This window comes from Siniperca chuatsi, linkage group LG3 (assembly GCF_020085105.1).
Source record: "Siniperca chuatsi isolate FFG_IHB_CAS linkage group LG3, ASM2008510v1, whole genome shotgun sequence".
Classification (NCBI taxonomy): Eukaryota; Metazoa; Chordata; class Actinopteri; order Centrarchiformes; family Sinipercidae; genus Siniperca; species Siniperca chuatsi.
The window spans coordinates 18,144,270-18,170,456 of NC_058044.1; the positions used below are offsets into that span (position 1 = coordinate 18,144,270).

Consider the following 26,187-nt stretch of genomic DNA (forward strand, 5'->3'; position numbering starts at 1 on the left):
TGGTGTAAACACGGACAGCGTTGCTGCTGCGGTGCAGCTACTGCTAGCCCTGTCTTTCTACATAGAGTTTTCCTTTGATAAATACAATACAATAAAAGCCTTGTTAACAAATGAAGGGATTCTGTCCAAAGATATTAATCTGAAAAGGATACAGGAGGTGTTGAGTTAAAAATAAATATTTGTATTTTTTTCATGTCTGTGACATACTCTGCAGATATAGACATTGAAACTGTGGTGAAAGGTGTAATGTTGCTGACATGATGTCAACAGATCATTTTCACTGTCTATTTTTGCTGAGAACCACGCACGTCACGCAGAAAAAAATAGGTGAGACGCTGACTTTAGATGAAGCGTCACTGCAGCCGCTCACACGGGCTGTGTGAAATGAAAAGCAAGAGGTTCTGTGCGCTGCTCAGGTAGGCAGTGTGGCCCGGCCGGAAAATTCAGCCGAAGCTAATATGAGGCTTCAGCAGTCAGAGTTATCCAGATCACATTCTAAATTCCCTCATTGTGTTTGCCCAGACTGAGTTTCCTTTCTGAGCCATCTGGGAGGTTTACTTCCTGGTAGCTGCATGTAGGTTTGTTGCTGGGACAAGACACTGACAATAAAACCAACACGACTACCAAGATAGTTAGTTAGTTATCAAAACACACTAAAATGTGCCAAAAGTTGGGTGAGCATTCCTATGGAAGCCCAGTATTCATGTTAAATGATGTTTGGACCTATCACTAGGCTAGGGTGACCATATTTTCAAAACCCAAACCGGGTGTGTACCGTTCATTCATGCACGCGCACATCTATGCGCTTGTGCACGCACCATAGGAATTTTCATCAGGATGGGGGACAATTATTTCAGCGCTTAGCACACCTGAGCGCACTTTTCAACACCATGGAAACATTTTTGTTACCGGATACTTTATGAAGGAAGTACCTGGCAAGTAAGAAAGCCTCCTGGAGCTCTTTAGAAAAGACCAACTTTCTCTTTGGCATGACAGCTAACGAACCATTAGCCTACTGACAGACACACACATGCAGACAAATCAGCATTCACCCAAGCAAAGAGCAGATACTCAGCGGTTTGACCATGCCTTACATTGTATCTGTTCACGTTAAATTATAGTGGCTTGATAGACAGTATCATCTTAATGCCATGGCCCATCTAACCATTATCTTTACTTATCTAGCTCCACTAGTGTTATAGTTACTTGTTATATCAGAAAATTTTCCACACCATTCTCTGACCTAATGCACCTTTAAAGCACCCTTGAATCCTATCCTCACCCAAGCAAGAGGAGATACTTGGTAGCATGACCTTAAACTACAGTGGCTGGCCCAAATGGCTTGTTAGGCAGCTTGATCGGAATGCCACGACCCGCTCAGTAGTCCAGCCATCATCACTGTATAACTGGTCCCACTAGTCTGACTAACAGCCACTAATTAGCAACCCCTCAGAAACTTTCCTTGAATTATGTTCCTGTGTATCAACATTAATTTGTGTGAGTGTAAGAGTGCAGGAAAGTCTGCAGGGTCATCAGGTAGCGGTCCATAGCAGGTTATATTAATTTTAGTCTACAATATCACCAGCTAATAGCATGCTAATCAACTGCAATCAGCTCACACTGTCAAGCTAGCCAGCATGCTACTGAACCCACCAAGCAACAGCCAAATAATCACGTTCAGCTGAAGCATATTAGCTTTAAGGTTAACACCAGAATTTAAAACTGCAAAATATTGTGGCAAAATTAGTTCATTTAAATGAAATTGCCATGATCAACGGATTTGCTCACAAATCTTTTGCATTGTGTAACTTGTAAAATTTGCGCTTTTGATATTAAACCATCTTGTGCTTTGAGAGTCCGATACAGAGGAAACTATGGCTTATTAGCTGTGTTGCACCATCCACTTTATATTTAACCGTCCTCTGCCTGAGTATAAACTGCTTCACAAAAGAGGCATGGTTTGAAGACAGTTATGAGACAAGAGTCAATAGCATCAATAAGCCTCTTGAATTAACTGAAAGTTTTAACTCGTTGTCCATTAGCAGGTGATCTAGCTAACTTTCAGTTTGCTAGTTGGCTAGATCTTGCAATATATCCATAGCTTCTGAGTTATGGAGCTATTGTGATTTTCTAGTGCTAGCATTTTCTAACATCTGGCTAGCATGTTAGAAGTTAACTTACCAGCTACAGTTCGCCAACCCTGCTTCGCCATTACGTCACCAAGCTTCTAGCACCACAGCTTTGCTGTGGTGTGACCAGGCTTTTAAAATGCATTTTTATACAGAGCAAGGACTGTGGATATTATCTTGCTGGCAATTTGGGAACCACAAGTTCAGATCGCTCTGAAGGTGGATAATTGACTGTTGCTGTGAGAAAAGCAAAAATATCAAGCGACTAGTGAGCCAATCCATGCTGTCATCATAGGCATCATAGATGCTAACGATGGAAGCTGTAAAGCTAGCAAGTCCCACTACTCTGGATAAACAAACTGTGTTGTTCAGTCCTCCTCCTAGACAACTGGAGCCATTACCAGCCACCGCAGAAACCCAAAGCTCTCTCCTTATTAAAGATTGCCTTCATCCACAGTCGTTTTCATAAACCCCTCTACTCCCTCCTGCCTTCTCTCCATCCCTTCCTTGCTTTCTTCTCCAATCTCATTCTTTGTGGGTTTGGGGTTGGCGAGTGCTAAGCGTCAAAAAAATTGAGGCCCAATCTTTCTTTCTCCCTCTCTCAATTTTTTCCTTTCTTACTGCTCCCCCTCTTCTTCCTCTCTCCTTCCTTCCTTCACTCCCTTTCTTGGGACTGGGCGTTCATGTTTTTAAAGGGGGGGCCTTGCCAAAGCACATGTCAGAGAGAAACAATGAAGGAAGATTAGTTTAAGAGAAAACACAGGAAGCCAAGATGTATGGACTCCAACTGGCCTGTACCCTGGTAAGAGTGTGAGCCTGCCAGAGGAGAGTGCGGTCTGTGGGTGCGGCCTGCCGGGCCTTCTACCCAGGAACAGAGTGATTTACCTCACACAGACAAAACCCACTGAACTGAACACACACAAAAACATTCACACAGACACTTGCCAGAGCAATAATACACACAAATTCTCCATTTCCTTTTATTCTCCAACTAAATTTCATGAAAGCAGCTCAGCATTAATGGTCCAGAAAATTCTTCCCTGTTTCCAAGTGTCTGACTTCAACGTACGATAGATCAGCAGATAGTTAATGAAAACCTGCAGGGATTGATAAGAAGCAAGCATGCTGTTGAAGGTGGAGGGGACACATACACACACACACACACCATTTTACATTTTAGTGTGTGAGTGTGGGAGGACAGATGGACCCCTGTAGATATCGATGAAGGAGGTCTGAATGAGCCTTTGTTGATAAAAGTGATGGACGATGTTCTCGGGCTTATGGAGTTGTAGATGGTATCTGTTTTACAGACTTAAAGATGGGTCTGGGGGAGATGGGCAAAGCGCCACAATCCATTCATCAAATGAGGAAAAGAAGAAAGAAGGTTTGAACCAGTGTTTGAACATAACTTGTTTATGGTTTGTCCTGCTCCTTACAAGGGGCTTTCCAACGAAGGCCTTTCAACATAGCAACATGAAACACATGGAAATGGGAGTTGGGAACAGAACTAGATTATTTACTGGCATGGTGGGAGTCATAGAGTCATGAGGGGGTGCAGTATGCATAACTGGCATATCCTCCTGTTCTGTGGTTTCATATGACTCATTAAGAAGAGTTTACAGAAGAATTTCAACTCCATTTCTCACATATGGACATTTTACTGTAACTGTTGCAGCTCACAGAATGAACCTGCTAAAAGGACACGTCGTGTTTTTCATCTGCCTGCTTCATGCTGCTTCTGCTTGCATGCCTGATATTGTGGCTCCTCATCAAGCACGTCTTCATATTGTACACAGATGGCAAAGCTGACCTCTCGGGTAGAGGCAACCCAAACCAAAAGGCCCAAACCATTTATTTTCTGTGAGGGGAAAAACTTACATCAGCAAAAAAAAGCTTAATGAAAAATGCAGCTTTCAAAAAACATCTGCTTGTGTCTCTTCATACTGCGCTAGATGAGTTTGATTGACAGCCCACCACCTCTGTGTGCCACTGACATTTGGCATGTGCAACACAGGAAAGGTCAGGAAGGAGAGTTTGAGGTGGGAAAGTGCCAACAAGCAGGAAACACGATCCAAGACACCACGCTGCTGGACCAAACATCTCTCTTTTAAATACTCTGCCAGTAGTTACTGTGTGACATTCCAAGATCTGCAGCCTGTGTGTGTGAAACAAAATCACATTTACACCAAAAGTGAACTTGGCCTGTATGGAACACCTAAACTGACAAAATGCCGTAAAAGGTTAAAAGACAAGTTAAATATATAACTGAATAAATCAATAAATAATATTGTTTGTTAAACAACACACACACAACCTGTAGTCCAAGTTGTATGATGAAAAAAATAGACACCTTTATTGACATTTTATATTTGCACTCTTTCCTACTTTGTACTGTAACTGCTGCACAACAATTTCCCTAGGGATAAATAAAGTTCTATCTTATCTCATGCATTTGAAGATGAAGGCAATGTTATGAAGACAGAAGCATGGTGTCTGTAGTGACCCCACAGTACAGTATTTGGCTGATTAACATTATATGCACTGTCTGGTGTCATTTTCTGATGAAAGTTAGCTTCGGCTGGGTAGCTAGCTGTAAAGGCTGGTTCTCACTGTGTTTAGCTATCAGAGTTTTTACTTAAGCTAGCTAACCATGCTGTGTTCTCGATTTGTCCACCATTGTCACACACACAAAACCCCTGGACCAATCACTACTCTGGACATGCACGGCACGCCCATTTCATTATCATATAACTATAGGAAAATTGTAAATGTGGTGAGGAAAATAGGAAATAGATAAACCATGCTCTCAAATTCATAATCCGTGCCCGCGGATTTGGAACATTTCGACGGCAACTGCATCCGCCAGTTAAGTCCAATATATATAGATTTACGGGTAGGTTTAATGCTGTATTGAGTTTAATATTGGACATTTCACAGCTTTCATTGTGTAGCATTGTATTTATCGGCGTCACAATGCTCCATTCCTTGTTGTTTATAAACAATCTTTTTTTGTAAAATGAATAAATGAAACTTATATTTTTGACTTGTCTGATAATCTTTTACTACATTTCGGGGCTCCATAAAATTATAGTTGACTCACTAAGAGAAACTGTAGTACTTTAGGTGAGGAAATGCCTTGAGGAAAGTGAAAGAGTAATTTGTAATGAATTCTTTCCATGCAGGGAATTTCCACACGCTGGTGGTTTACTATTAGACTTGTCTAAACTGTATATCTTCCATGTCAGGAATGTGTAGCGTACCCCCCTCCCCTTTCATCTATACAGCCCTGACTATGAGCTATGCAGCTCAACTTTAATTAAATACCACATTACTAAATTGATTTTGGTGACATGACTGTGCGACCATAGATTTGGCAGACACTCTCTGTGGCTAAACTTCCAGTAAAGATGCAATCATCGTCTTGTCTGTTTTTTCATTTGTTGAATCTCATCTCCTTGTTTGTCTGTGTTTACAACATTGTCTATTAAAGTTAGCTAGTTACTTATTTATGTATTTATTTTCATTTTTAACTGTCTAATTTCTCTGTATTCTCAGCACTTGATGTTTTTAAATGTGATCTATAAATAAATTGCCATGACTTGACTTGACCAAGAGTCTGACTGCTTGTTTGCATGTGCAGATGTATTTTAGTCTTTATGAAGTAATGTGAGCAGGTGCTGCCTTACAGACTTGAGAGAAAGGATGAGGTAAGTGTATCAGAATAATTAAAGGACCCCGTGTATGTATGCGTGTGTGTGGCAGGGGTTTGTATGCTTTGTCTGTCTGCGTCTGACTACTTGTTTTGATGCGTGCTGCATGGGTGTGAGTGATCATGTCTTGGAATGCGTATGACTAAACCTGCATTGTGCACTGGCTCGGTGTTACAGTGAGACACTGTGAGACACACACAGTAGTGTCTGACACACCTGTTCACACCACGTCACCTCCTGAAGTGTCTGGTTTTGGTGCTACTCTTTTATGAGGGGACCCTAAAGACAGCCATACTGTATGTCTGTTTGAATCCACTTCACTATAAGGTGATAAAGAGGTGATTAAAAAGCACATATGACTCAAAAACCCTCCTGGTTTTGTTTGCAGTGTGTATGTAGATCATAGGTTTGACAGCAAGTGCAAGTGTGTCTGTGGGCCTTTATGTGTGTGTCTGTGACCGTGTCAACAGGAAACCCCACAGTAATAACTCACACAGCAAGCTGACAGGAGCTGCTGTGATGCCCAGTGCAGATACACCATCCCGGCTGATGCGACGGCGCTCACAGCTGCCCCTTTTCCAGGAAGAACCGCACCAAACCGTTCAACTGCCACCTGCCAAGCCTTTATCATCACCTCCCTTTCCTGGTGTAACAGTGTGTATGTGTGTGTGTGTGTGTGTGTGTGTGTGTGTGTGTGTGTGTGTGTGTGTGTGTGTGTGTATGTGTGGGGTGGGGAAGGGGTGCAACGTGGCCACGGGTAGGAGATAAAGTGAAGGAATCAGTTTAAAGAATGGCGTCATATGAAAGGGTGCATTGAGTAAAAGTGACGGAAAAGCTGGTGGAAGGTAGATGTATGTTTGTGTGTGTGTGTGTGTGTGTGTGTGTGTGTGTGTGTGTGTGTGCACCTTAATTTCCATAACGAAAATCATGCAGACCATTAATCATTTCCACAAAGTGAGCACATTGTTACCAATATGCCAGCCCGTATTACTGTTCATTTACTTAACAAATTATCATCTAAGACGAATGAAAACTTTGGCTACTCTTTCTCGTGTACTATAATATCTTTTTCACTGGACACGTCTTGTCTGAAAGCACAATGTAATGAGAGTTTGGTGCCAGTTTGAACTAGATGACTTTTCCTGAGTTTGATTTGACCCAGTTGGGCCTTCTTCTCGTGCACGCTCTCCGATCCATCTCCTCATAAATCTGTCCCATCATAATCCTCCTCCAGCCTGCTGCATAAACCCCTGAGATGTAAAAAGAATGAAGGCTTTGTTTAAGTTTGCTTAAGCGTTGCTTAAATCTTAAATCATCACAGCTCTTTTGCAGCTTGGAGATTAATCTTCTCACATGTTTTCAACCGCAGCAGAGCTCTCGGTACGAACACCAACATCAGAGACCTAGATTAAATCTGAGGCGTGGAAGACAAAATCCTCTGCTACCCGATCAAGCTCTATCGGTGCAGATGTCATTTCAAGGCTGCAAAACAAATGGAGGAGGAGCTGTTTGTATGTAGGACTTCAAATGGCTCCACACATGTTGGGATTCTCCAAACCATTGCAAAACAGGTTGGTTCACAGGAGGTGCTTTTATTGCCTTTAAGTAGTTTGTCGGGTTTTTTAGACTTTAAAGCACAGTATTTAAAATGAATTCACCCCAGTTAGACAATCTAAGTCCAAAAAGGAGAATTTAGAGCCAAAGATGACCTCCATCATGTGAATTAGGTGCCAAGCGACACACATGACGTGCTCATGTGTAGGAATTCCCCCATATTAGGCTCAGTAATGATTTGATTTGAGATTTCACATAATCTCTTAAAGGGTTGGTTTCGGTTCACCCAAATTACAAACCAAATTTTCTCAATTAACTCTAGTGGTATAGTTTTGGATCCATTTGTCCAGGTTTTGAGATCTGCCTCTGTGTTTTCTGCCTTCACCCCAATATAATGGAGATGCATGGGATTTAATTTGTGGTGCTTGCAGAATTGAAGTTACATTTTAAAATGTCAACAGCAACACATCTTTCCAGACTCAGTGCCCCTTTATTTTGGATAATTCATGGAAAGTGCCAGTAATAAGCAGTAATTAGTAGTTTAAATGAAAAACGCTTATAGATTTAAGATTTATATCATGAATACAAAGATGGCAATGAATCTGTCAAGATGTGTTTGTGTGTGTGTGTGTGTGTTGGTTTTTACAGTGTCACATTTAGAGGCCAGATTAGACTTTAAACCAGTTATTTGGACAGAGACACATGCAAGACTGGCCTACACCACATCCTGAGTCGTCTATTATCATCTCTGCTGTGCAACGATAAAGCCCACGAGCTCCAGATAATAACAGTACCCAGACAGGAGCTGACAACGCCAACATGTGCAATACACTCACTCACACACACACACACACACACACACACATACAAAGAAAAACACACCACATTTAAGAGCCACATACCCTTTGGATAACAAAATAAACCATTTACTATACATCACTATAGTTAATATGAAACTAATGGTTAGGAACAGATGTGGCACTTTCAACAGCTCACTATTCAGAAATGACCAGATGCAGATTAGATTTAATCAACGATACATGGTTGTTTTTTGCCTCTTAAAATTACACAATGGATTTTAAATGTGTTCCCGAGGACTGTGTTGCCTTTTGATGAGACAAATAATAAATCATTTCAAAACCTCCAAAACTGCTGTCACAAAGCCTTCTTGGAAAACTACGCACATTCAGTTTTATGCACATACACGGTTGGCTGGCATCAATGCAACAATAAAACAGTATTTGAGCCACACACAAAATAGGCTTACATGCTGTTTTGGGCCATTTCAGTCTGCACTGATAACACTGTTTAGACTGATTCATTAAAAAAAAGAGAAGTTGTGCTTGTGTTTTGTTTTGGTCATGAAGTGGATGAGGGATGGGGGTTCATGTGAGAGACAGGAGTGGAAAGGGAGAACGTGCAGGATGAAAAAGAGAGAGACAGAAGTGAAGTAAGCCAGGACAAGCAGAGATGATGACTGAGTCTCTGATGTGTCTGATACCAGAGTGATGCTTTTCGTAGTAGTTGTAGAGGCAACAAGAGGAAGATAAGCATGTACACCCATACATAGAATGCAAGTTTCATTATTGTTTTGATGCAGAATTGTACATCCTTTAAAGACAGGAAAGCAAAGCATTAAATTAAAAAATAAAAAGTCTCACCCTTTTAGAGTATAAATTCCTCCAGTAAACTGTTTTACTCAATCTTTTGTTTCCCTGTCTGCCCTTTAGGGACCTAACGCAGAAAATGTGTATTAAAGACTGTGACAGATGCGAATAAGAGACTTTGTGAAACACAGATGCTCACTTTAGCCAAGTAGGCAAACAAGATCCTATTTTGTTGGTTTAGCTGACAATCAGGACTTAACATCCCTCTATCTTGAATACAGTGTGACCTGACAGTTTGGGAAATGTTGGTGCTCAACTTGAACATGCATTAGGTTGGACTAAGTTGGGTGGTGTATGTGTACACCTCAGCATGGACCCCTACTTAAAACTGTGACCACAGACACAACATTTTCTACAGGCTAATCATTCATTTTGAAATATACTGTTGAAATAAAGACAATTTATAGCTGTAATGAAAAATTGGATCATTTGGAGTGAAACAGAGTCCAGTTTGTCATGGAGTTAACACCTCTCAGTCCCCAGAGAGACATTGTACTCTGTTTTGGACTACATGTTTTGCAGAGGCCAGGTCTTGACCACAGAGGGTCAGTTACAGTCGCTGTTACAGCCATAATTCAATAACTACACACAGAACCCCATAAACACACACACGCAGGAAAGCAGTCAATCATTTTCATTTGGACTAAAGTGCATTTAGACACATAAATATGCATTTACACAGGCATGCATACACATGCAGATGTTCAGAATCAGGTTTATTGCCAAGTAAGTTTTCAACATACAAGGAATTTGCCTTGGTGTTGGGGTACATAATGGTCACAATAAACATAGTAAGAGAAAAGAAGAAGAAGTAACAATCTTAAATATAAAATAGAAATTTACTATTAAAAATATGTGAAATATATCTGTTTTTAAAATGAAAAGAGCTGTACAGTGTTTATAACAAAGAGGATGGAATGTCTATAAATATTATAATAAATATTGACCAAAGAGTGTTCAAATGTTCACAGTATGAAGAATATTAAGAATATGTGCAATAAAAAGTTGTGTCAAGTTAGTTTTAAGTTAATTTACAAGATTTAATGGCCTCTCTCAATCTCTGTCTCATACACACACAAACACACACTCTTTGTCCCAGTGAAAGTGATCTTTACCTGCTGTCAACACAACAGAGAGGCAGCCTGGAGCTGTTCTCCTTCCCCAAGGAGCCCATCAATCATCTGCTGTCATGACAACAGAGGAAGGCCTGCGGTTGGCTCACAGTATGATGTTCCAAGTTTCCCTGGTAACCACTAAGTGATTGACAGCTTAGTGTTCAATTGGAAAGCTTTGATAGAGACAGAGAGGGAAAGGGACATGATTTACTGTGAACACAGCAGCTGATGAGTTTACTTATTATCAACAAATCCCATGAAAAGACCAAATTCAACAATGAACTGATCCAATTGAAGACTTGTCTGTGCAGCCAAAGCCTGATGTAGTTTTTTTCCTCTGTGCCAAAGACCTCCATTGTTGTCCAAAAACTCCAAAGCACATCAATGAGCCAGATCTTTGCAATGGGTGACATCTTCCTTCATTACTGCGAACACAGGCACTGAGTCAATCCCGCATGCATGTCCTGCTGCTGCAAATACTCACTAGATCGCCAAATGTGTATTAATCCACTGTTGAAACTAGTCCCTCCAAAAAGCAATATTTTCTCCTGTTTAATTAACTCGCTACCAACTACAGTTCCCAGCTGTTAGAGGAAATTACTGATTCTTTCTTAAAAATGAAACTGTAGTTGTGACCCATTTTAAAGATTTACATCTTCAGAATCAGAATCAGAAATACTTTATTGATACTTTATTGATATATTGAAATACTTCAGTAGAAAAGAATGGAGTGCCACAGATAGAGCATGAAAGTCAGAGAGTATTCAGATATTTAATAATGTATTGTTGGTTTTGGTCTTTTCATGGGATTTACTGACAATAAGAAAAGTATAGAATAATACCAGCCTTATCTTTTAGCTTTTGGTTTGCAAGACAACAACAAGGTCCATTTAGTAGCTGTTCTTGAGCAGTAATGTATATTAATCTGCCATGAAAACAGTCCCCAACAAATGCACAATTTACTCCGCAATGTCTGCTAAAACCTACAGTGTCCAGCTGTTTTAGCAAATTATTTTGCTTTTGGAAAAATGAAAGCAAAATTTGTGACCTTGGGGCTGAGTGCCGCAGACAGGGTCGGGTGGTCAGAAAGTATTGTGAGACAGACTAAAGCATTGTTGGTTTTGGTCTTATCCTTTAAATGTGAGAAAATCTGACAAACGCGAAGTACATACCGTATATCCCTCTTCAAATGTAAGTGTGTCAAAATCTGATCCACATTCCACAAACGTTTTACCAAATTTAGCAACAAAAAAAGCATAATTGGAATGGACCTATGACTTCCTTGGTGTGTTTGGATTTGCTGACATGATTCGTTGCACCTCCATGACCTTTCAAGTCTTTGACCTCTCTCTGCAGCCTTTCTTTATCTGGTGTCAAAGGTCAACAGTCAACGGTCAGCGCTGTCTATCACAGGCCAGACGGCAGTCGCTCAGACCAGAGACTGAAACCGACAAACCACATCCAAACCTCTAGCTAAAACAAACACTGACCGCTGTGCAGTTTTTAGTGTTGTGTGTGAAAAAGGTCATTAATTACAAACAACTCAACCTTGAGCCCCAGGGAGACTCCTAAAATGTTCCTACATGTAAATGTGTGACACACAGTAGAGAAAGTGTCCCAGACACATAAACATCACAAGAGTTTGACTAAGACACTATTTTCGCTGTAATGATACGAGCTCCCAGGCTGCTGTGTTTACTCACATTGATGGTAAGTTTCCCTTTTGTCTGGCTGAGAAACAAGCATTCCCACACAGAAGAAGCATGAAAGGGCATAGGGGCACTTGTAACCTGTTTCTAATTAGTTACTCTCAAATGTTTGTGTGAGTCATCTGAGAGAAGAGAGTCATGACACGGCTTGCAAAATGCTGCTCATATGCACAACTGCAGGTATGCACATGCATACAAACACACACACAGTGGTAACATTTAGATGAAAATGTTATGAAAAGATTACATGGAACGTCGGTTACAAGAGTTCAGACATGTCCTGTTGTCATTCTCTGTGAGGTCAAACTCAGCAGGGTTGCAGCTGTAACATTTCTCATTAAGCTGGTCACCAAGCCAAAAGGAAATCACTAAATTTAGATTTGGGCTCTAAATGTTTGCAAATGCAATGGGTGGAACTAAAACGTACATGCAGACAGTCAGTAAGCATGCAAAACATATTGTGGCACTCAGCCCCAAGCCCATGTGATGCTACTGAAGGTGTAAAACTTTATTAACAGATCCAGAATATATATACATATAGGTCCATTTTTAACAAAGGCGAAATCACTTCCGCAAAACCCCCGCAAAAGTTACTGAAATACTGAATTTTCTGGGGACTATTTTCAGCTGCGGATTAATACACATTAGGTGCTCTAGTGAGCAGGACTGTCTGTATGTAGGTTTGGCTACATACAGGAATAACTACAGTGCCCACGTTCATTGTAATACAGGACCATGTCATCCAGTGCAACAGTGTGGCTCACTGATGTATTTTTAATAGTTTTTGCAAAACAACAACGATGGAGGTCTGTGGCACAGAGAAATAAGCTGTATCAGGCTTTGGTTACACAGACAATACTTGTTAGTAGATTACATTCATTGTTGGTTTTGTTGTTTTCATGGGATTTGTGGTTAGTAAGTAGAATATCACCAGGCGTATCCTTTAAAAGAAGTTAAAAGAAACCTGTTTTCCACCAGGTGGTGACTTTTTTAAATACAAGGCTCAATTCTGATGTGACTGACAAGGTGGGAAAAGTTTAATAAGTGAAAAACAATAATGGTAAAAAAAAAAAAATTAAATAAACGCTGATGGGAGTGATTGTACAGCACCCAAAGGACTGCTGGGAAATGTGGTGTTTTTCCATGCTTTATCTGTCCTTGGAAACATAAGCTGTACACATACACATGGTTTACTCTGGGGACATTCAGATAGATCTCTCTCTAAAATGTCCACACATGCTGTTGCTGCTAGGCTCATACAGTATGTTAGAAGATTTGTTAACTGTGTGTGTGTGTGTGTGTGTGTGTGTGTTGCATGTCTGTCTTCAGAAAGTGTCTTGTTTAAGTATTTCAGTGTCTTAAGGAAGTATGTGTGTGTGCAGAGTGTATGAGTTATTGTACTGCATAGTCATCAGGGAGTGAGAGCAGTGTAATCTTAAGGAACAGTCAAGTGGAACAACCTCCACCCACCACACCTCTGCACACACACACACACCAACACACCTGCAGGACCTGAGGACAAGAGGGCCCAATAATATACTAAGTGCTCTAAATTCACAGACTTCAGAGACACACAGGTAAACTGTCCCTGGACACTAATCCTGTGCAGGTGTGTGTGTGAGAGAGAGTACATACATGAACATGTAATGGTATTTCATTATGTGGATTTAGAGTATATAAAGTGTAATAATCTATATGCCAGTCAGTTGACTCCCAGCACTCTATACCAGCACGCTATAAAATTAAAAATGTAGACATGCGAGTGCCCCATTTCCTTTTTACAGCCATGGAAAGACCTCTGCAGCGAGATCCAGATGGGGGGTTAGTATATATCTCAAACCCCACTTTAAGAGTGGAAAGATAAGAAAAGAAACGAAAATTATCATGCTATACCAATGGAAAAGCTCATCAGTCATTATAGAGTCTCTAAAGCCTATAAATCACATTTCAAATATCAACACAATGCTCCTCTGTGGGAGTTTAACTACTCTGTAAAGGGATTATACTGTATGTTTAATAGCTCTGGCTTTTTTTTAGAAAAACTTGCTTTTTCTCCAAGCAGATGTCAAGGACAGAGAGGTACAGGAAAGAGAGAGAAAACAGAGTGCCTGAGCACTTCACCTGCCTTTAGCCATAACATCACTTCTCGTCTTCACACACCAGTGGTCTCAGTTTTCTGCTGCCAGCGTGCATCAGATTTCTTATCTAGGTTTGTCTTCCTCTGCAGCATACGTAAACAGGGCAGAACATGTATTTACTGTTTTGTGATAGTGGTGAGTATAGAGCTTAACACTGAATGGGACTTATTATTTATGTCTTTTAATTCTTTTGAACTAGGGGCAGACCTGCTTCCTTTACCAGAGGCATAACTGTAACAGGCTTAGACTGGTCAGAGCTGCAACTGAAATACAGTAGCACCAAATGTAGCATGCTTATGCTTAAAGTAAGAAAAAATAGCAACACCACAATGCAAACACACTCCATTACAAGTAAAGCATTCAAGCATTCAGATTAGATTAAATATAGTCAGAGTTATATTATTAAATATTATAATATTGGAACATTATTAGTGATGCAAGTTGAGGTGGAGCTAATCTAACACTGCAAGATACATGTAGTAGAGGTAAAGTAAAATATTTTTATACTGACAGTAAATATCTCTAAAAGTGGATACAAAAAAACAGCAATGAATAAAACAACCACAGTGAATACAAAAAATATGCAATGTCACTTATCACAAAAAGCATCTTGAAAAAGCAACGAAAAGGAAGAAGAAATCAGTACAGCGGCGTCTCATTCACAGCTGGTAACAGGACAGATAACATCTTGCAGTGGTGAAAGAAGCATTCAAATCCTGTACTTCATTGCAAGTAGAGGTCCACCATTTCACTTAAATAAAAGTCCCTAACTATTATTTGGGGGGGGGGGGTAAATTAGGTAAGAAAAAGTACTCATGCAGAATGGCACCTTTCAAATTGTTATATTTTTTTTACATGGTCATAGTGAAAACGATTCCAAATACTTTATATGTTGCTGGGTAGATTAATCTATAACAATACATCATATTTTATAAGCTGATCACATGTTTTACATTTAAAAGGTAACCAATAACCATAGCTCTATGGAGTAAAATGTGTAACGTTAACCTCTGAAATGTAGATATGAAGATATATGAAGAAACAGAAAATGGAAATACTCAAGTACAAGTACCTTAATATTGTGCTTAAGCACAGCACTTTCCACCTCTGACATTTACTTTGATAAAGATGGGGAAATAACAGACCTCTAACCTGTTACTAGTGCTAGTGCTTCTAGGAAGGTAAAACCTCAACTCTCATGGAAGCAAATTAATGTTGCTGGGAATTCAATTTATTCGTCTTTGACCTATTATAGATAGTAATTTATACACCCAATATCCTGTGGTGGTAAGTAACACTCTACATTAACTCAAATAATGTACAATGTTTTGTGGAGTATTTCCATTTTAAGCTACTTTATACTTCCACTCCACCACATTTGAGAGGGAAATATACTTTTTACTTCTCTACATTTATCTGACAGCTTTAGTGACTAGTTACTTTTCAGAGTCAGATATTACATACAAAACATATGATCATCTTATAAAATATGGTCCATTGTTATAGATTAATATGCCCAACAGTATACAGGGAAAGTTCAAATTGGCTCCACCTCGACGAGCCACAACATTGAAGCACTGCTTACATGTTAATGCATCAATATTAACAATCCAATAATACAATTATATATAGCAACACTGACAGATGTCATTCTGTATAATGAGTACTTTTAATACTTTCAAAGTTCAAGGTTGGCTACGTTTGTCATTCTGCATTACGGGGCTGCACATTGAAATTAAAGTAAATACTCTAAGTACTTCTGTACTTTAACTTAAGTAAAATTTTGAATGCAGGACTTGTAATGGAGTACAGTCATAGCGTGTATTACTACTTTCTCTGAAGTGAAGGGTCTGAATCTTTCTTCCACCGCTGCCAGTCTACCAAATATCATAACGTTGTCTTTGCTCCTGTGCAGTGTGTGAAGCAGCAGCGTCCTCTGCTGTCAGAGAAGTACGTCACAGCAAATACGTCTCTTTTCCTATTGGCCGCTTTCGGCCATGTGACCAAAACAGAATCATGGCGGCCTCCGCTGCTGTCCGGTCGAGCGTGGGGCTGACTTTCAGACTTTCTCGAGTAATACCGGACTGTAGCACATGTCCCCTCTACAGGTTAAAGAGCTGTGTGAGCAGCGTGGCTAATTTACAAAGGATAGCTTCTTCTGATCGCTTCCGGACGATAAGTCGACACTTGCAGACGAGTATAGGTGAGTGATGCAGCTTGCTAACACCGTAGCCTTATTGTGCTGGTTCTTTTCTGGGGGCTATCTGTTTTCGATATGTCTGATAAGTAGTAATATTCTTTTTTTGTAAGTTGTTGTTGATGCCAGCAAAGTTTGGCTTGCAGGCGGTCGAAGCATATTAGCAAATTATTAGAGTAACAAGTCGGCTCAATAACATTTGTATAACTTCACGTCAACATTCCCAGATTGGATGGTGAAACTTTGTGCAACAAGTCAAACATTCCCCACATCCGGAACCGAACAGTCAGGAGGAGCTGATATCGCCACTGACAGCAGATGTACTCACTGTCCTTTTGTTTGTGCTTATTTTTTTCCAAAGGTCTTCACCAAAGTGAGGAGGGGAGCTCCAATGCAGAGGACCCAGATGATGTGTAAGTTTACTAGGGCCTTTTATTGTGATTTGATACGTGTTCTCAGCTGGTGTTAATCAATGCACACATTATACTTTTAATAACACCCGTACTACTACTGCTATCAAAGTCCAAGTCACTGGAGGCTACATTTAATCTTCAGGGAAAGAGGTCAAATTATTGCCTAGTCATGCTAAACGTGCATTTTTTTTTGCACACTGACCACATGCTCAACATAGATTGAACCAGTGGTTGAATTTAAAGGTGGAGGTGGTAGTACTTGAATCCAGCAGTATATGTGGCATTTGGCTGCAAAATTATTAATTTGAGGGTACATATTAATAAAATTTGAAGTATAAATTTTAATTTTTTCAATACGAAATGTATGGCTGCTGCTGCTCAGGAGGTAGAACTGAACTCCAAATGCTCCCAGTAGTGGGTCAGTGAGAAGCTAAATTTTATTTTAAGGCTTTGCCCTACGAAGAATGAAAAGCGCTATGTAAGTGCAGCCCATTTACTATTTACAAAATAGTAATTCATGTGCACATATCAGAAAACCTACCCCAATAACCCGTCGGTTTCTGTAAAGACCATTTAGGACCACAACTCACACGGTGTGTTTGAGCAGGAAACCATCTTGTTTTGCCCGACGCTTACAATAACAACACCATGTGTACCTACATTAGTTAGAAAACGGCAGCATGGATGAGTAGCAGTACTCAGTTGGACAGAAATTGAATGTAGGCAATGGAAAAAGGTTTGTGCTCTTGTATTTAGGCTTCTCAATAAGTTGTATTAACTGTGTGTAGCCAAGGTAAACAGTCACATAAGAAACAAAAAACGGATCCATTTAGTTATTACATATCCAAAAGGTGACGGTGTGAAAACATTTTTGTTTATAGAACCACCATGTCCTATGAGGTTTTTTTGCACCTGAAGTTTGCTACCACCTTTTATTTTTTTAAGCATTAAAAGGGCAGAATGGTGAATGAAACTTTTTCAAAACCTTGCCAGATAAACTCAAATGAATGGTTGTTAATAAAGCTAAATTATTTTGAACTTATTGCTGTTTAGGGTGAATGTGGTGTATATAGATCGGTCTGGCCAGAGGATCCCAATTAAGGCCAAAGTGGGAGATAATGTCCTGTATCTGGCTCACAAGCACGGAGTTGACCTGGAAGGTGAGCATTAACAGTTGAAGCTATTTCATTGAAGCATTATTTTAAGACATTTATTTGCTCATTATTTGTGTTTCTCTTTCATTTAGGAGCCTGCGAGGCATCACTGGCCTGCTCAACATGTCAGGTCTACGTGAGTGCTGCCCATTTTGACAAACTGCCAGAACCCGATGAGAGGTAGATCTGCTACAAATGATATCTTCCTTAAATACGACATTTTAATTTCAACAAATGTGTGTGATGAGGTGAAAGGGTGATCACTGTAAATGTTAACAGATATATTGGCACTCTAGGGAGGATGACATGTTGGACATGGCGCCCATGCTTCAGGAGAACTCCCGGCTGGGATGCCAGATCATTCTCACTCCAGAGCTTGACGGCATTGAGCTCACCTTGCCGAAAGTCACCAGGAACTTCTACGTGGACGGCCACGTTCCCAAACCTCACTGAAAGGACGCACAGATGATGAAGAGGGGAACTGGAGGAAGATGAGAGGGTGTCGCTGTGCTGCCCCTTGAGTGAGGGAGCATCCATGAAGAGATGCATGGCCAGGATAGCAAAGTCCGTAGCAACTCCCAAGACGTCTTGCAGACTGACAAATTCCACAGTTAACCAATGACAGGACAGGCCTAAAGATGAGATCAGGCAGGGTCAGACACTATATATGAGTCTCACTGAAGGTGAAATTTATGGTTTAACTGACAATGTATTTATTTATGTGGTGAGTTCTCAGGCCAGCATTAAGACACTATTCAATCTCAAACTTTGTTAAAACACCAGGCAATTTAAGAGACATTTCATGTTTGTGTTATACATTGCAGAGCACGTTTTAACAAAGTTTTGCTTTGTGTCATTTAATGAAACATTCCTTGTTACAGCTCATATACGCACAAGTATCACAAGATGTTCTCAATCATTTCTGCTAGTCTATCATTGTCACCCTGATTCACTTGTCAGATATTGTATGCATAGTGTTTACTTTCATTTTTATGTACCAAGCTCATTTGTAGTTGTTGTGATGGCTAATCAATAAGTACCCACTGAATATAGTTAGCCCTGCATGGTACTGAAGCCAGACACAGAAGAAGAAGCCATATATTAGAGTGAAGTGTATTTGAAAGACAGAATTGCCGGAAGCTTTAAGCTCTTAACAAAATAAATCAAAATTTAGACTGTTGAAACTTACTAACTCAATATAAACATTTCAAAACATTCAAGTGAATTGTATTTTAAGTGTTGGATGGAAAATGCATTTTAAAGCACTTCCTGTTTGGTGCCAGTGATTAAGGCTTGATCAGTTGATCTGGTTCAGGTGTGGTTTGATCCAGAGCAGGATGGAGGTGGAGACAAGTTACCATGGAATGAGTTTACCACATCTACCCATTACCTAAGTCTACTGTACTTGTCCAACTTACGCACAAATGTAAGTAGAGTGTATATTATGTTTTAGGAATTGCAAATATTTTAAGTTGTGCAATAAAATCAGTTTTTAAAAGTTACTTTTGAACAATGCCCTCATTACCCAGCAACCTTTTAAACACTAACTATAAGGACTCAAAGGGGACAAAAATTAAGTTTCCATTGTTTTATCCAAACTTAAATAACCAAAGCTAGTTCACTGCATGATTAGTAGGCGGCCATTGTTGGTAAAACCTCCACATTTACCCAGCAAATATCTACACAGGCATCTGTGTTGTCGCAAAAAGCGCTTTGCAGCAGCTACCAAGTGAAACTGGAACTCGGTGTGGACAACACTTTTATTCTTCAGTAGGTGTAATCTAGCAAACCAAAAACACCCGCGCAACTCCTCCTGGTCTAACACACCACCCAGTCAAAGCAACCAGCTCCATCGGTTTGAGTTCCCAGCAAGTTTGCACACTTCATCCTTTAGTTGATGATCGATTTGCAGAGCTAAGGTGAGCATCAACAGTGGGGCACAGCGATGGCAGGTTAGCTGGGTGGACTGTACATTTTGAATTTGACTCTGGCCACATTTCAAACGGTTCTCTTAAAGCCCAAATGATAAAGACGTGGTTAGCAATAGAGGCCATAACAAGTCAAAAGTTGACAAATCGGTGAACTTGATGCTAGAGTGTGAATACAGGGCCAGCTCAAAGATTAGATAATGGATCAGAATATGCGATCATTTAACTTACAGGCTGCCTGCAGTGAGCTCTGGTAGATCTACATAAAACTAGAAGCAAACAAACCGCATGTTTCAGAATGACCATAGAGTTAAAACAAAACCAAATCAATTGCTAGAAACGTACACCAACTTCCATATATATACTATTAAATTGACCATCACTGTATTTTGGGTGGTCCGAAGCATTTCGGCCAAAGTGAAGTCATAGCCTACTGATACAGATACGAGAGAATAAAGGTGGAAGAATATACATTTTCAGTCATTTTCAGTATCAATATTTTATCAATATCCGTGCGACCTGTTTCCGCGCGCGCGACAGTCAAACACAGACAACCGCGAAAATCTTCGACATTAAAGAACGCTAGAACTTAGTGCTACATTTGTGTTCTAGAACACAATTTAATAACATTGGGGGCTCGAGGTTTTGTTAACATTTCTTCCGGTGAGTTAAATAAGTTACATTTTGATAAAAAAATGTCTCCTCCTTAAAACAGGCGCCTTCATGTCATATATGTTTTCAAGCGAAATGACAGCTCGACCTTGTTAGCCTTTCAAATGACAAAAGAATTACACTATGCTAGATGATTACCGTTATCTCCTTATTTGGATAAACCAGTAGCTTATGTAGGTTAGCTCAATTACAGGAGCTATGGATATAAATATAGCTCAAATGGTGAAATATTCTATATTGTGCCAATGTTTGAAGTCCCATTCAGCCTCTAGAATAGTGGTTCCAAACCCTTTTAACTTGTGACCTCTTAATTAATATGAAGCAATATTTACTTTCCACCTCTAGTCAGGGTGCATGTCTGTCAGCTGTGAGCAGTTCAATTGAAGAGTAGTTTTTCCATCAGACTGTTTTTATTTGAAAAACATTTAGTGGCCTGAAGGTGGTAAAACTATACAATATTTTAGGAAAAAAGCAAAGATTAGAGACATGTCTGAAAATAAACATAATTTTGTGTAGCAAGATTTGGATTTGTTATTTCCTCCCTCTGTAATCAATCCCAGACCCCCGGGTTGGGAACGACTGATCTAAACGCTGTTTGTTTGTATTTATGATGCAGACACTGCCTCAACATGAGCACAAGACCAAGGACACAAGCTGCCTTCATCCAGGGAAACCAGAGCACAATGGAACAAGATGCCTCCCACTCAGCACTCTTCTACCTTTTCCAAGAAGTTTCCAAGCTAGCATCCCCCATCCACAGCAGTTTCCTGGACACAAATTCACCCTCCACATGGCTAAATGAGACTTCTATGCAAGGTCCTTTCATAGTTAAAAAAGAGGAAGAGGATGCACATTCGTTTCAAATCTCTAATAGTTCCTGCCAGCACAGTTTGTCTTGTATGTCACCTTATAATCAGATGAAAGTGAAGGAGGAAAGTTACAGCAGCAAGGTCACAACTTTGGTTGAGCCACATCCTGAACGCAACAGCCCCTGGAAAGTACTGAGTATGATCAACCTGCAGTGTGAGAGGCTCCTGCATCACAGTGATGCAGAGGAGTCAGACCCAAGTTCAGTATCATCTACCACAAAATTAGGCCATTTAATAGACAAAGCATCATCTGTAACAGACCAGGGAGTTGGAGGTGACTGTGTAAGTGTCAAATGCACTTTGAGACCATCTTTTTTTATCTACGAGAGACAAGAAATCCCAGCCTGTGTCAGTCCTGTGGGAGATGTGAGAGGGGACTGCAGTGGAACAGCCAGTAATTATAAACCACAGTGCTGTGTGAAAGACTCCAAGGTGGGCTGTTGTGTTCAGTCACAGACTGCTGAAAAAGTAGACACTGTTGGACCAGAGCTGGTGGAGGAAAGTGCAACAGCATCTGCTCAACCTCAACACAGAGACAAAAGGGAGGACACGTTCAGTGTTAACAGACAATTTGAGTGGAACCAGGATTGTAAGGATTGTTTCTCCACTGAACAGGATATTTTGAATGTACCCGTCTCTGAAAATGCTTTGTCACAAACTCAAATCCCCAATGCATCCCCTAATACCAAGCTAACTTTTAATTCAAATGAAGATGCAAGTGTAGCTCTGTCAAAGCCAGCACTAACACTAGACCACAATGCAAACCTTGCTTTGACTACAGAGCCCCCATATGACACCCAGCTTCCACCTGTGAGTTCCATCCTGCCTTCTTCACAATCTGCATCACCCTTATTTAGCACTACAGGGAAGTGTCACTCAACCTCAAAACAAGATGACAAAATTACGACATTTAAACCAGAATGTACACATGCTCCCATAGAGGAAAAATCCCCTCCAGTAGCACAACTGAAATCCTCAAGCTACAACGGAGAAACAAACACTGCACCTTCTGCAACATCAAAACCAGAACCCAGGACAGTGCAAAAGGAGGAAATTGTTCATCCGTCTACCCAGCAATGGAGAACCAAGACTCCTAGAAAACAACCTTGTCCCAGCCGGAGTGCTGATATCCAAGACCCTAACTTCCAGGGAGTGACATTCAGGATTGACACGGAGCTGGACGACAGTAGGGAACAGTGTCGGCTCCTCATAACTTCAAAGTACAGGTAGTGACAGATTTATGAAATGTTTTTGCATGGGAAATTAGAAGATGGTGATGAAAGCTTAAACTTACAGTAAGTTAAATTCGCACTCATTATTGGTGTCTTCTGCTTGTGTACCCATCACAGCAAGGAGCTCTGCAAAAGTGTAAGAAAACCGAGGCCGAGGGCACGGACATCTCAGAAAGTCCTTAAAACTAGTAGCTCGGATGAGGAGAGTGACCCGACGACCAGTGTTTCCAGTGAGTAACACTCAAGTACCAGCACTGTTCAATGAAGCTGGTGTGAGTTTATTTTTATTTTTTACAGGCTCTCTATAAACAGCAATGTGGAGCCCCTGGAAATTAATTAATTAATCTCAGTAATAAAATATATATGAGTCAAGTCAATTTTATTTATAAATCTGTATGACATACGTCACTCTATCCTCGGTCCCCCCCATTCAGATAAGAAAAGATTCCACACAAAAAACCTTTTTATTGGGGGAAATAAAAGGGAAAACCTCAGAAAAAGTAGTATAATATATAATATGAACTAAATAAATGGTACATGTTCAAATATAAATGCTGCCATGTTATGTATTTAAAATTAATCCATCAGAAGCTTTACTCTACAGTTGAAGTAATGGTGTAGTGAAGTATGTATTTGCATGAAATTCCCATTTTCTCCACTAGAGGACGCCACCACATCAACATGTGACTTGACAGCATCACTCAAGACAGGTGGTGAACATTTGATGAGTATTTATGGAAACGGTTCCCAAGACCATAAAGGGTATCAACTACTTCCCTTGAGAACATGAAACGGAATATAAATTTCAACATTTGTACTTTCAGCTGCTCAGCCGGTGCCTTGAGTCACCATGTTTCCAGTGGCAGCAGTATAAAAATTTCTTTCCAATCATTTAAAATTCATTCCAGTGATCAGTATCTCTCCTCTTAACACATTTTAAATAGCAAACCTTCACAATTTGAAATTTGCATACGCTTCTTCTTTGGTCAAAGAGGAACATGAGGAAGTTTGTGTCTCCAACACACAGAGACCCGACAGCCGAGACTCTTATCTGTGACATCAGTCAGATATACAGCCTCATTCTGTGTGTGAGTGATTAACAGGAAAATGCTACTTAGATGTTACAGTGAACTTCTACACTCAATATACATAAGAATATAGAGTTGTATATGTGTTACAAATGAGAACATCTTCCCTTTCACTCAATAGATGTTATTGCTTTCAGTCAGTTATTTTTAGTCATCGAATGACATCAAAAATTCCGTTATACTCCTCCAGGTCATACTATAGTATTAATCTTATCACTGAAATGTAGCGTTATTTTCCAGAAAGCTTTTGGTTGCATCACAAGTACTTTTCTTTATTTGGGTACAAACTATTGCTTGAAAATAAGTTTTTAAGGACGCTCTGTTCAAAATTACTGTAACACTAACAAAAGATAAACTAAAGTTTCCTTTCTGTTTCACAAGAGGGTAAAGTCTGTGCATCATGCTGCACCAGGAAGACCCCCATGTGGAGGGATGCAGAGGACGGGACCCCTCTCTGTAATGCTTGTGGAATAAGGTAGCTCTTATTAACACTGCTGGCTGAATATTTTAAAAACACACACATGAAGCCGTGTACAAGGCTGATCTATTAGATCACTATGGGAGCCTAAAGCTACATTTCAATTTAATTGAATTTAGTCTTAACTTTTCAGACATTCAGAAATATAGGTTTTCCACAGAGTTTGATTTTCCATATCGGCTGTAACATTTAGGTTAATAATGATTAGTCCAGAGGATTGATTGTCCATATGAACAAATAAAGTTTAATTATTACGGACAAATGATATTTTGTGGAAAACTGGTTCCAAAAATGTAATACTTATAACATAACATATAAAGGCTTAGACTGCATTGGGCGGTATATCATTTTATCAAGATGTTGATGGTTTTGGTCATATTTTTCAGAAAGTTAATTTTGCATATTAACAGTTATCAGTAACAACAATCCATAGAGGATTAGAAACAACGCTATAAAACTACAGACTCATGGAGAGCAACAAATGCTGAAATGGACTAAGGCTTTAAAGCACAACACTTAAACAGCTCTGCTATTGGCTCATTGGCACCATAAATATGTTTTACTCCAGTTTCTTCTGTTGTATTTGTGAAAGTGTCAAAAAGAGCTTGTAGAGGTATACTAAGAAAATTAATTTAGTGTGTACTCACACACTTTACTGCTTACATGAGATACATGCTGCACCTTTGCAACAGAGGATGACCATATGAATCACTTGGTGTTAATGTGTTGATTGTCTTGTGTTTTCTCTTTCATAATCATAGCCTGCAGAAATAAACACCAGTTTGCTTCTGAAAAATACGATGCTGAGTCATTGTTGCAGTGATTCTAGATTGGCAATCTTAAACTGGGACATTTCAAATATACATTTCATAGATAAATATCAACAATTTCTGAGGACTGGACAAAAACAGCATTCATCATGATACCTTACATTAAAAAGAAGAGAGTTTAATCACCATTGTATTTTTTTTCTTTTTCTGTCTTGACTTTTGAAGGTATAAGAAGTACAGAGTGCGCTGCATCAACTGCTGGCATATCCCCAGGAAAGAGGGCAACTCCAACTCATGCTGCCTCAAGTGTGGAAACTTTGTGAGGCTGACCTCAGCTCAGCGGAAACACACCACCTAGGGAACATACACAGAGCAAAAGGTTTTTATGTCCACATGTGACGAAGCTCTTCACACACTCTTGCACACAACAGTTAAAAACTACACTCTACTTAGTCTTCTACAATTCACTACAGATGTGAATGCAAACATGGAGGAGCAGCTTCTCACATCTTACTTGACTCAGAGTATTTAAATTAGTCTCGCTGCTATAATGTCGTACCTCAGGCAGCAGCACTAATTCCCTTGATGCTGTATACACCAGGGAAAAACAAACAGGTTAAAAAAAACCTAGATAGAAAAAAAACCTTGTATAACTCTTAAAAACACTTCAATCTTTACTACACTGATCCTATTTGTGCTACCTGCTAACCTGTATGTAGCATGTGACAGATCTTATATAGTTGATGGGTTTGTTTTCCTCTATCTACACAAAGAGGAATATATTGATGAAGCATAGTTTGTAGCAGAGCTGAGAATCATTTGCACACATTGATGGCATACTGAAGGGCTACTATAAGAAGTAGACACATTCAGTGAGTTTAGTCATAATTGTTGACATTTTCCCTCTAAATAGCCTCAGTGTTGCTTGTGTATAATGGTCTGCAGTGCCAGATGGCTGCAATAGAAAGTTATTTCTGTACAGGACCAAAAAACAGCAACCTGAGCTCAGTGCTGTGTTCACGGTTATTAACTGCAAAACAATTTACTTCTCTTGACCTTGACAGCAAGAATGTCTGCTAAGTTCAGTAGATACACATTTAGTTGCACAAGTTCAATTCAGTTATTTATTGTGTTGTCTTTGTCATTGTTTCAAATTATGGTTGTTTTTGGGGGGATTGTTTCTTTTTTTGTTGTTATTTTGGTTGTTGGTTTAACTGGTTTAATTTCCTTAGCATGGCTGTTTTTCTGAGGAGAAGAAGAGGGGAAAAAAGACTTTTGTGTGAGCTTGCATGGTTTTGGTCTGTATTAAATTCAGTATGAAACATCCAATTTGTTTCCTGGTTCTTTTTAGGTACAAAAGTAAG

The 26,187-nt window shown here is 39.8% G+C and overlaps 2 protein-coding genes across 4 annotated transcripts; both read left to right on the plus strand.

Annotated features, from left to right (window-relative positions):
- Window positions 1-15,954: 15,954 nt before the first annotated feature.
- On the plus strand, window positions 15,955-19,288 carry fdx2 (ferredoxin 2). Its single transcript, XM_044190735.1, has 5 exons — window positions 15,955-16,225; window positions 16,581-16,632; window positions 17,686-17,792; window positions 17,879-17,966; window positions 18,083-19,288. The coding sequence occupies exons 1-5, from the start codon at window positions 16,039-16,041 to the stop codon at window positions 18,237-18,239; spliced, it is 591 nt and encodes a 196-aa protein (XP_044046670.1). The 5' UTR covers window positions 15,955-16,038; the 3' UTR covers window positions 18,240-19,288.
- Window positions 19,081-26,149, plus strand: zglp1 (zinc finger GATA like protein 1). 3 transcript variants are annotated; one of them, XM_044190733.1, is made up of 5 exons: window positions 19,081-19,212; window positions 21,003-22,481; window positions 22,605-22,717; window positions 23,957-24,050; window positions 25,049-26,149. In XM_044190733.1, the coding sequence occupies exons 2-5, from the start codon at window positions 21,016-21,018 to the stop codon at window positions 25,179-25,181; spliced, it is 1,806 nt and encodes a 601-aa protein (XP_044046668.1). In that variant the 5' UTR covers window positions 19,081-19,212; window positions 21,003-21,015; the 3' UTR covers window positions 25,182-26,149. The 3 variants fall into 3 exon arrangements, with proteins under 3 accessions (XP_044046668.1, XP_044046667.1, XP_044046669.1); XM_044190732.1 differs by lacking the exon at window positions 19,081-19,212 and adding an exon at window positions 19,419-19,705; XM_044190734.1 differs by lacking the exon at window positions 19,081-19,212 and adding an exon at window positions 20,085-20,377.
- Window positions 26,150-26,187: the final 38 nt, after the last annotated feature.